We start from the raw sequence: 11,901 nt of genomic DNA, 5'->3' as shown, positions 1-11,901 counted from the left end.
TCTTACTTCTACCTGCTCTTGGGACCCTTTTCCTCCTGGTTTGCATCGTCCAATCTTTATATGAGGGTTAATGCCTAATCTTATTGCATCTTATGCAGTGTTCAGTTGATATCCCTGGGATGCCTCTTCTTTTCTGAAGGAAAACAGAGGAGCAGTTGCAGTGATATTTTGCTTGTGCTTTAAGAAATAAAGCTTACCTGAAGGTCAGAGTGTGGAGCCAGCTACACTAGTTAGCCATAGAGGCCAGGCAGTGGTGACACACATCTCTAATCCCAGCACTGACGGAGGCAGGTGGATCTCTGTGAGTTCAAGGCCACCCTGGGCTAGATTGAATCAGTCTAATAGAGATTAAAAAAATAAGTGTAAATAAGATAAAAAAGAGTCTATCTGTGATGACTTACACCTTTAATCCTACTACTAGGGAGGTAGAGATGGGAAATGACATGGCTGGGTGGAGAGAGGAATGTAAGGTGAGAGGAGACAGGAGCTCAGGATTCAGTCTGAAGTTTCCTAGAGATGGCGTTCAGTCTGAGGACATGTAGAGGCAGGATAGCCCATAGTATCCAGCAGACTTTTTCATGAAGCAGGAAATTTTAAAGACAAATCTGCCCGTATTGAGAGTTTGTCAGTTACTTTTTTTCTGCGTTCTGTAGAATGTCTGACAGACTCTTTTATAAAGCAAGAACCCCGAAGGACCATCTCACCTTCAGGCAAGTTTAGCAGTCAGTTTTCTGTGGGTCCTGCATGTCAAGTTCATACAGGATAACATCACGCAATCCAGGCAAGAGCAGTTTCTTGCCCAAATGGCTAACCAACTCCATAAGGAACCTCTTCAATGCCCATCATCCTCTTGTAGTAATTGGTACTACCAGGAGCAGATGTGTTTTCTGTCATGAAAAGTCCTAAATTTTTAAAACATTTTAATGCCATATTTTGAAGGTCTCTGAAAGGTTTGAAGAATACATATTTTACTGAAATATATCTCTGTACATCTAGAAAACCTAACTAGCATGACTACACACTTGACTTTTATAGATGATTATCTATTAATCTATATTTCTTAATTATACATTATATTTTCAAATGGACTGCACAATCACAATACCCTAATCAAGAACAGAAACATACATGAAATAAGACTGACCCAAAACTTACATCAATAGACCAAGATCCATACCAATGAAAATTATTCATACTTATATCATATCTCCCTTTAAATGTAAACAAACATTTATAAACAATTATTAAGGAAATTGGGTATAGTTCTCTTCAAACTGTTTCCTGCTTTTTGTTGGGTGAAGTAATTTTTTCGGGGGTATTTATGACAATCTTTCAGGGGTTCTTGGTCCATCAAACTACATTAGTCTAAAATAAATCCACAGGTTCTCATCTTCTGTGGAAACAAAAGCAGAAATTTCATTTAACATCTCTCAGGTTAGACTTGTTTGAATTGTTGGTCAGGTTTAAGGCCTTTGGCTTCTGGCATATCATCAATACTGGATCCTCCCCAAAACTCCTCTAGGATTTCCTGCTGTTACCCCAGTCATGGAGATCCTGCAGCTGTGGCTGGTCTCTTCACATGCTCTAGCAGGTTGTAGATAGGATAGATGTCAGGGAGTGTCAACTCAAGGCTTGGATGTGCGCCTTGGTGGTAGCTGAGTGGTTAGTCCAGGCTGCTGGAATTGCCTTCCTCAGGTGAGGGACTGGGCCAGCTCTCCCTAGGGTCAAAGCTCAGATCCCACTTCTCCTGTGAGTGGTAGAACCAGTTCTTTTGTGCTGGGGTCATGGGGCCTGATATTCCAGGACCAGTGAAGGGTGGGGTCAGCTCTTCAGTGAGGGAAGTGACTCTCCTCCCTGGACCTATTAGAGGCAGCATGGCCCTCTTACTTCAACACATGGTTCATCATGTAGTTCAACACATGGTTCACATGGACCCTTGTGGTAACACGGGCAACAGATATCAATACAGACCCCAGCTGTAGCTGGACCATGGACCCAGATATGACCATCAATAGCAACTTGGGCCCAGATGTTATTATGGCCCTGATAGTGGCCCTGGTAGTGGCTCATCCCTCGGACCCCAACATGGCCACAGGTAGTGGCCCAGAATCCAGGTATCCTTGTGGTCTTTTCATGTAAGAGTTAACCAACAAGAATTTAGAGTTAATGGGCCAAGCAGTGATTTAATTAATATGGTTTCTGTGTGATTATTTTGGTTCTAAGTTAGCAAAGGTTGGGCTGCCAGGAACCAACAAGTTCGCCTTCCACTACATATGTCATGTCAATGTGGTAGACTAAATCCATGTAAAATCTGAAAAAGCGTGGAAAGGAATTCTAGACACAAAAATACAAAGTTTAACACAGTTTCTTGCTGTTTACTGGCAGTGTGCCATATTTCCTTTAAGAGAGGTTTTCCTGTCTCAGCTGCAGCAGAAAAAAAGTCATGCTGTTTTAAAATGTCAGCTTTCTGACTGTGCTACCAGCACAAACTCTGACTCTTTCAGGCAGGAGGTCTGACTACAGAGCATTTGAGTAGGGCTTGTAAGCACACTGCTGCAGCTTGCTTAATGACACCTTTGCACATACACATACTACCGACATTTTGCTGTAGAACCCATTGTTAATCAGAAGTATAAATGTGAAGATTATGTAACAATGAGATAGTTTTACTGCAACATCATATGAGGAGGTGATGGAGTCTTTGATATTAAACAGATAGACTACTGGGGTACTCCTTTTACAAACCATACAGTCAATGATAAGCATCTCAGAAAAGAAATGGACACTGAAATATTCTGAGTTTATAAGCAAAACAATTCATTAGACCCAAGCCAGTTCCCATCTTATTTTTAACCTCAGGATGGAGAACTGAGAATGCTCCAGCTGTATGCCTAAGTGAAACAGAAAAAAGCTCAGATTTTCATTTTCTTATTATTTTATACTTTCAAAAAATTATCCTCTTTTTACCAAAACATATGCGTGTGAATGAAGTATCAAATAAATAAATGGAATCAAGAAATGGCCAAATAAATCCATTTCCCTGCTCTTCATGTGATTGGACAAGAGCTCATCTATAATCATCTCACTGTAAGGGCTGCAGTGCAGAGTTCCGGAGAAGTATCGGGGACAGATGAGTGGATAGATGGATGTCCAGAAAAGGCTGGTGTTCATTTTGCTACAACAAATATGATCACTTCTGAAACTTTCTGTCACTTGACATAAACTCATTTAAGTTGTAGGAAGCTCATCATTTTTTCCCCTGATCTGGAATGATCACCCTGTACAAATCAGTAAATAAGTTCCCAACTTATTCTGCTAAGCTAGCCATCCTACTCCCAACTTTGGCTCCAAGATGCCTGGATGCATCTGTTCAGTTTTGTTTTTACTGAGATTCATAAACATTATTAAGCTCTCTCAAAGACAGCACTTTCTGTTACTCATGTCATTCTCGATTCAGATATTTATTTGTAGTTTTGGTTGGTCAGTATTTTTACAAGTTATGTTTTCTACATCTATCTATCTATCTATCTATCTATCTATCTATCTATCTATCTATCTATCTATTCCATTTATCTAGAAGAATAGGAGATTAAAACCACTTTGCAACATTTTCACCAGGGATTAAATTCTACTTAACTCTGTGTAATGACATGATAAATATTACTGAATTTCTCAAAAACCTAGCATCTTATGACTTGTCCTGTGTTAACTTCCTTTAACGTCAAGACCTTTACTATAGAATAAACATACTACTATGGTGGTGTTTTAATGTCCTTTCTTTTTGATTCTTAGAGTAATGTTTTCAAACCGACACTTTTGCATTTATTTTCTCTAGGAAATCCCGGGGCTGCAGCATCCCTTAGAGAAGTTTTCCTATTCCTATGAGGGGTTAAAGAAGAAAGTAAGTTTTGTTAATATGGTTCTATGGTTACTTGCCATTTTGGACAAGTTGTATCTGTCACATCCTCTATTGTAAAAGACCCAATGAAATGTTCGAATGAAGTAGTTAACAATCTCAATGATGTCATATTATACTCCTTGACAAATGGCATTTTGCAGACTAAGATTTTATTCACTATGCAAAGACTACATTATGAAGGGAAAAATCCTCAATACCCCAGAGCAACAAGCAGCTGCTCCCGAAGCAACCAGACAGGGAAGGTTGAACCAGGTCATCACCCAGCTCTGCCTGTCCCCTGGGACTTACGACTCTACTCATCCAGAACAGTCGACACTGTGGTGTTGTTAAGCTCACTGCTCACAGAAGCTGAGGTCAGCTGGATGCTCCTGTCTGCAGTGGGGACTCTCCCGCCAACAGTTTCATCAGTGTTCCTCTTTGGCCTCAGCAGAATAATGAAGCACTTGGGAAGAAATATACAGCCTAACAAGCCATAGCTGGACGCCAAAATGGCAAATATTTCCACAGCCACTTTGAATTTGCCTTTGGTGCTCAGGTACGCAGGGACAAAAGAGATCCAGACAATGAAAAAGACCAGCATGGCAAACGTGATGCATTTCCCTTCATAGTAGTTATCTGGCAGCTGGCGAGCCACAAACGTTGTAAGGAAACACAGTAAGGCCAGAAGGACGTCAAACCCAAATATGGAGCACAGGAACTCTATAGAACCTTCATTGCATTCAAAGATGATCTTTACATTTTGAGGTTCAATGTTCTTGAACATCCTTGGAGGTTGCCATACCAAGTAAGCTGAGCATGCACCAATCTCCCCCAAAACACAGACCAGCACAATGACTTTTCGAATAACGGGGTGCATGGATATAAGCCGAGTTTTGGATATGGAAATCCTGTAGGCAAAAAAGAGTGAAATTGTCTTTCCGAGAATGGAAGACAGACAGAGGCAAAAGCCTAGCGCCAGAGTGACCTGGCGGGCCATGCAGGACCAGTTCGATGGCTTGCCTATGAAGAGCAAGGACGAGAGCACTGTGATGACCAGAGACATCTGAATGAGGAAGCTCAGCTCCCGGTCATTGGCCTTCACCAATGGAGTGTGCCTGTGGATCACATATATCACGGTGACTGCCAAGACCACGAGTGCCCCCAAGATGGAGAGGATGACAAGGGTGAACCCCAGGGCCTCCTCATAAGCGAGGAATTCCACCTCCTTTGGCACACACTTGTTCTTCTGTGCATTGGACCAGTCGTCTTCCCCACATGGGTCACATTCTCTTTGACCTATTGAGAAAGAGCAGTGAATGGATTGTAAGAAACCCAGTTGGCACCTTTAACTGTGAGTAATGCAGAACAGTCAAAGGTAGGAGCAAGGAAACATGCACACAAAAGCATATGTGTATGATCTTAAAATTAGTGTGGAAAAATGGGCTTGGTGCTTAGAGATGCTATGGCAGATTAAGAGTTGTTTTCAATTATGGAATTGCACATTTCTCCCCAACCCCAGGCTTTCTTGAATTGGTCTTTTCCAGTGATGTGCTCCTCTCTTTCTCCTCTATCTATTTATAAAAGGCATGTGTCTTTATCAACCCAAGAGCCACCCAACAATGAGAAGGTCACAGCTGCTGAGGTGAGACAATCAAAAGGCCTGGGGCACAACCGGTTATACCCCTTGTGTTTTCGTTCTTTCATTCAATATCCCCTCATGGAGGAGAATTGTGCCCAATCAAATGTCGTCAACTCCAGATGCTTGGTTGAATGAGTGGTGAGGATGAGGGTAGGAAGGAAAACAAAACCATCACCTCTGGTCCCTGAGGCTAAGAAGGCCAAGTCTGTATGGATGGAGGCTCTAAGAAGAAGCCTTGGTGATCAAGTAAAAGCTACTTTAGTAGATGAGGGAATGGGTCTACCCAAGGTAACTTAAAGATCCAGGGAAAGACTGGTGTTTCCTTTCAATCACTCTGACTCCCGGTCTGGACATCTCTGTTGGAATTCTGGGTGGACCCTGGGGACCTGTAGCCAGGGAGCTCTGCAGGAGACAGGGCGCTTGTTTTCCACCGCAGACCATTGTCCTGTTCCAACACACTTCACAAAACCAAGCTGCTTAGGTCACCTCCAGAGAGCAGCATCTGAGCGAGCTGTTGTAGGAGCTCCCGCAGCAGCGCTGTGCCCTGCATGTGCTCTCGGTGCACAGCCCAGCACCTTAAGACAAGTGGGTGACTCATATCCAGCTCTAGTTAGTGCTGAGTCTACTTTAGAAACAAAAACTTGAACATTTTATTAGTTTATTCATATTTCACATTTTATATGTTTCTAAATCCTCTATCTGCACTGCACAGAACATTCAATAATTTGATAGATGCTAATGATTTTTGCCGTATACTGCTTGCAATTTTGTAAAAATATGTTTCCAAGGATCTCTTTGTCCATAAATGTTTAATATAAGTGCATTACTACCTGTGACAAAGTGACCATCTTTACCTGGTTTCTCTGACACATATCCATCAGCACATGGGATGCAATCAAAGCAGCATATGGGTTCCCCTTGTCGAATCCCCTTCCTGGTCCCCGGAGAGCACACGTCCGTGCAGACTGAGTAGGGAATCTAGCAAAGACAAAGACAGTAGGTAAAACAAATCCTTGAAACTTTTCCACTTGTGAAACTGAGGAAGTTTGCAGTTGTATTTTCAGGGAGATGTGTGTCCTATATATAAGTGAGATGAGCCCAGGATAGCGAGCAAAGAGAGCAGACAAAGCACGACAATATGGAGGGCTTAGAAAGAACTTCTGCTGAAGAACAGTCCTGAGATTGACTCTGAAATACCAAACAAACACTAATGGCAGCTCTATTTAATCTTGGTGTTTAAGACCAAACTAATATCACATGAGATACTGCAAATGAGACAGTTTGCTAAGTCTATTCCCTTTTTAGGAGAACTTAAAATTCCACCAATCATCCTGAAAACCTGAAACAGATATTCTCTGAGCAAAACCATTTCAACATAATATTAAATTAATATGTTTTATAAATGACAGGAAAAAAATTAAAAGTCACTTCAAGGGAGGAAGTTGAAAAGGCATAGAGCAATTGCAGAAGAGGTGTAGTCCAGGAATATTTTCTTGCTAAGTCAGGTTAGAAGATTTTGTAGCTAACTGAGGCCTCCTTTCATATCGTGTAGCTTATAAAGAATTTTACACATTGAAATACATAACAATAGTGCTATTTACAGATAAATTTATGTGGGAATCTGGGGGTGAGAGGACATTTCTTTTTTACTCGGGTTTTTCATATAGTGTATTTTGATGGTGTTTTACCTCCTCTCTCAACTCTTCCCAGAACTTCACCTCCTCCCTAGCCACCCTACCTCATGTTCTTTCTCTCTCCCTTTTTTAAGAAAGGAAGAAAAAAGTGAAAATCAGAACCAAAGAAAGAAATAAGACAGAATAAATCCCAAAACAAAATTTAAAAGTACTTCCCATAATACCCTAGCATACACACACACACACACACACACCACCATAGAGTTCATCTTGTATTGGTCAACTACTGTTGGGCGTGAGACTTGCCCTGGAGAGTGAGTGATATACACAGTTGCACTCCACTGGAGAAAATTGTTTTTCCTTTTGACAGCACATTAATTGAAAAATAACATTTTGGTAAGGGATGAACATGAAACCCACTTCCCTCTCTCAGTGCTGGGATCCCATCTGGCTTGAACCTGGATAGTTATGATGTGTGGTGCCTCAGTCTCTGTGAGTTATTTATACATTAGGCATGTTGTGTCTGCAAGAGTCATTCCTTGGAGTTGTCCACCACCTCTGTTCCCTAAAATCTGTTCATCCCATCTTCTGCATAGATCCCTGTTGGCCAAAGGGGTCTATCTCATGGACTACTCTAACACTACGGGCTATTGCCAAGACTATAGGAGGCTCCCCATATTCTGAGAGTAAGGCCCTATTGCTGAAGACAACACTTAAGCTATCAAACATAGAGAAGTCAAGCTGGTACCCAACTAGAAGCTTTACTCATGCTGATTAGCATTCATGGTGCTGGAAAGTATTTTGCATGCTGATAGAGGAGAAAACTGATCATTAATATGAGCTAACTATAAGCCCTATCACCTATAGCATCAAGATCCCTGCAAAATATACCAGTGCAATAGTGGCACAAACATGAGAACAACCAACCCCTTTTTGATTGAATTTAAAGCCACGAGATGGAACTCATACCAACACGACTGAAATGACCAAGAGCCTAAGACTAGATAAGTCATGGCCTAGGAGAAAACCTACTACTAGTATTCTACTTTAAAAACATAGCAAAAAAATAAACAACTCCCGATGGCATATACTCATAGATCTGCTATACTCCTACTGCTACACTCATAGATCCTTGTCTCACTGAACCCTAATGAGAGAGGCCTTCTCCCGAAGTAGATGGGAACTAACACAGTGACCCACAACTGGGCAGTGTGCAGAGAGTGAGAGGCTTTGGAACACTCAGTCCTCAATGGGTTGTCTTCTCTAAACCCCTCCCCTTCTTTCTGAAAAAGTAATACTTAGAAGTAATCTCAAAGCTTGGACGGATAAGGAAGGAGGATCACAGATTTGGGGCAAGCCTGAGCTAATAGTGAGATCATGTCTCAGAAAACAAAAAATGTAAGCCTTTAAGGCTTTCTCTCATTAGGACATAAACACAATGATTGGTGCTATTAGTAAGTGCTTGTTAGGTCAGTGTTGAATTACACTTGAAGCACTCCATTAAACAAGTATAACAACAATCTTAATAGAGAAGAGAAATGAAATAACTATATTCGACTGAAAACCTTATCAAAATAGAAATACACTATTATACTTTTATTAGTTTTCTTTCCATTTTAATGTAATAGGAACTGCAAACCTTGTATGGGCAAACATTTTCCCTTTTCATGCAAACTGTACTGGGCCCCTAGCTCAAGGAACAGGAGAAAAAAGTGTCAAGATTCATCTGTAAAGTCCGTCACCATCCAGGCAGTGAGCTCGACGCCACAGAAGATGTCTAGGCTTAGGTCCTTTCTGCACTTAGGAAAGAACCATATTTCTGTGTTGGCCTACATGGTATCTGGCCACCTGTGGCTCCTGAGTCCTTGATTTAACTAAGGCAACCAAGGAACCAAGTTTTCCACTTTATTTAATTTTGGTTTATTTACTTTTTTGTGTGCAATTCCAAGATCAAACTTAAGGCCTTGAGCATACTAGGAAGCAGGCCACCAGTCCAGTTGTAACGAATGTCTATTTGAAAAGCTACTGGGATGGACTTAACAGCTCCTGAACAAGGAAATGAGATGCAGGAAGTGGTGCTGCACACACAGGGAGGGGAAGGGAATGATGTAGAGAGCTCTGCCTTCTCCAAGTGGCACACACTGATAGGCTACTATTTTGATTTCCCCATATTATATTCAAGTGCTACTTAAGGATGCACCAAGGAAAGAGAGTGTTGAGTGTAGGAAGTGGTGTGTGTTCAGCTTTGTGAATATGTATAAATCTACATATATACTGTAGGCATAGAAATCTTAGAACACAACAGAAAAAAATAATGACATCCTGAGTTTTGCAGGATAATGTATGGAACTAGAAAACGTTATTTTGAGTGAGGTAACCCAGACACAGAAAGACAATTATCACATGTACTCACTCATAGGTGGTTTTTAAACACAAATCAAAGAAACCCAGCCTACAAACCACAATCCCAGAGAACCTAGACAATAATGAGGACACTAAGAGAGACTTACATAGATCTAATCTACATGGGAAGTAGAAAAAGACAAGATCTCCTGAGTAAATTGGAAGCATGGAGACCTTGGGAGAGGGTTGAAGGGAGAGGGGAGAGACAGGGAAGGGAGCAGAGAAAAATGTAGAGCTCAATAAAAACCAATTAAAAAAGAAAAAGACAAAGAAAAAAAAACTACTGTTGAAGGGGAGGAGATGGATGCAGAGTGCCCACAAGGTATTGATACCTATTATTCTGAGAATTTTCTATGCATCCTCTGCAAAACAACATGAATTTAAGAGAGAAACTCCTACACAGCCCATGACTATGGTATTACAAAGAGTCTGAGAATGTCACAAACTTCTCAGTATCTGTCAGCAGAGAAATACTTGTCAAATTCCAAGAAAGGTTATCACTATTATTCTATTTCAATCTAAAATGAGCTGTACAGGAAACAGTGAAAGGGAACAGAGAACCTAAGGTTTCCTGAAAGCAGACCAAATCACTCTTAGGAAAAGCAATGTCTGCTCCTACATGGGAACAGAATCAAAACCTTTGCAGAGTGCTGGCTGACAGGAAAGGACTCCGTGTGACAATTTCTGGAAGTCCAAAAAAAGGATTAGAAAGGGCATAAGGAGGAAAATGTTATTTCTGATATTAGTAAAAAAGGTAAAAATGTCAGCTTGAGGTGAACTAATAACCCAACAGAAACAGGATAGGCTACAAAGTCAACAAAAATGGAAGATTTTCCTTTCCTTAAAAAAGTCTTCTCATCAACTAAACTATACTAAAAGAGAGTTTTTGGAAGTAGAGACACTGGAAGTCACCCAAAACCTCTATCCTGCACCCATAAAAATAACCAAAAACAGAATTTTACTTCTCTACATTGTTCCTATTACAAGAAAACAAAAATGAAAAAGATTTCAAATTAAAATTCTATTCCTAAAACACACACCACCACCATTAGACAGAAGAATACCACCATAATACAAGTATGTAAAGTACGATTAAATATTCTCACCTCCCCACAAATGTACTCAGATATGCGCAAAATTACCATGACTTGAATATGTCAAATTTAAGGACTGTGTCACAACTGGAAAGACAGCATAAATGCTATAGAGTAACCAACTATCTTCTGGTTGGATTTAAGGTCTACTCCATAAGACAAAACTCATGACTAGTCAACTGGGCCTAGAGCAAGTGTCTGGGTAGCTAAGAAGACCTAGGGGAGACCCTATTGCTATTTGTTCTGCTAAATAGACATAGTATGAAAGGATCCTCTAAGTCTTTATACTCATAAGTTAGTACATTTTTTCAGCCCTCATCAGAGAGTTGGTTTTTTTTTTTTCAGTCATAGACCATAACATAGAGATGCAGAACTGGTCAAGGTACAAGAATAAGAGACTATGGAGTACTCACTCCTAAATGGAACATCGATATCACATCCCTACCCCTTAGGCTTGGGGATCATTTTCAAAGGGACAAAAAGGTTGTAAGAGGTAGAAGCAGTGGACGACCACTTCCCCACAGTGCTGTCCAGACATGACTTAGCCTGGACACACAAGACCTCCCAGCACCTGTGAGTGCATGCCGAAGACTTGCACAGATCAAGACAGCTAACATCCCAACATGGACTGGGAGGGCCTCATGAAGTCCCACTCCTAATTGAGAAACACGAGGCAATAGATGGCTTCTGAGGAAGGCAGAATTGGTTTTCTTCCGAAAGACTGTCATGATACAGTAGAAGATCCTATATTTATATACATACGGGCATCACTAGGGGAAATCAGTGGGTTTATAAAAAGTTCATAAGGTTGGCAGGGAGCATGGTAGTAAAGAAATAGGGGAGAGTTGAAGGAGATGAAGAAGGAGATGGGATGGAGCAAAACACACTAAGTGCATGTGTGAAATTCTCAAACAAAAAAAGATGATAAAATTAAGGGCTGTGAATATAGCTCAGTGGTAGAGCACTTGCCAGCACACTTCCTGCCATAAATAAGACTACAGCCCCATACTAAATTGTTGTGTTGTCAGCCCACTTTCCTAATATATAAATATTATATAACCAGGGATTTATGCTGTTCTCTTCATTGATCAGAGAATCTTCTTTTTTGCAGTTACTGCAGAAACTTATCACTGACTGATGAAAATACTGAGACTCAGCGACTGTGAGTGTTCAGCCATTGAAAAGTCACGTATCAACCTCTGCCTCCCCAAGGTTCAGGAAGCATCATGGAGA

General features: G+C 40.9%; 1 protein-coding gene across 2 annotated transcripts in view; it reads right to left on the bottom strand.

Moving 5' to 3' along the window:
• Positions 1–4,122: 4,122 nt before the first annotated feature.
• The window catches only part of LOC146890076 (vomeronasal type-2 receptor 1), a 30,732-nt gene continuing 22,953 nt past the window's right edge, over positions 4,123–11,901 (bottom strand). For both annotated transcript variants that reach the window (XM_087899392.1, XM_087899393.1), the window contains exons 5-6: positions 6,392–6,515; positions 4,123–5,194 (exon numbers count right to left, since the gene is read on the bottom strand). In XM_087899392.1, coding sequence (XP_087755518.1) covers positions 4,212–5,194; positions 6,392–6,515 — 1,107 coding nt within the window. In that variant the 3' untranslated portion in view covers positions 4,123–4,211. The remainder of the gene's footprint in view (positions 5,195–6,391; positions 6,516–11,901) is intronic.

Source organism: Myodes glareolus, chromosome 20 (genome assembly GCF_982192425.1).
Source record: "Myodes glareolus chromosome 20, mMyoGla1.1, whole genome shotgun sequence".
Taxonomy (NCBI): domain Eukaryota; kingdom Metazoa; phylum Chordata; class Mammalia; order Rodentia; family Cricetidae; genus Myodes; species Myodes glareolus.
The sequence above is the reverse complement of the archived record's forward strand: the minus strand, read 5'-3'. Positions and strand labels throughout refer to the sequence as shown.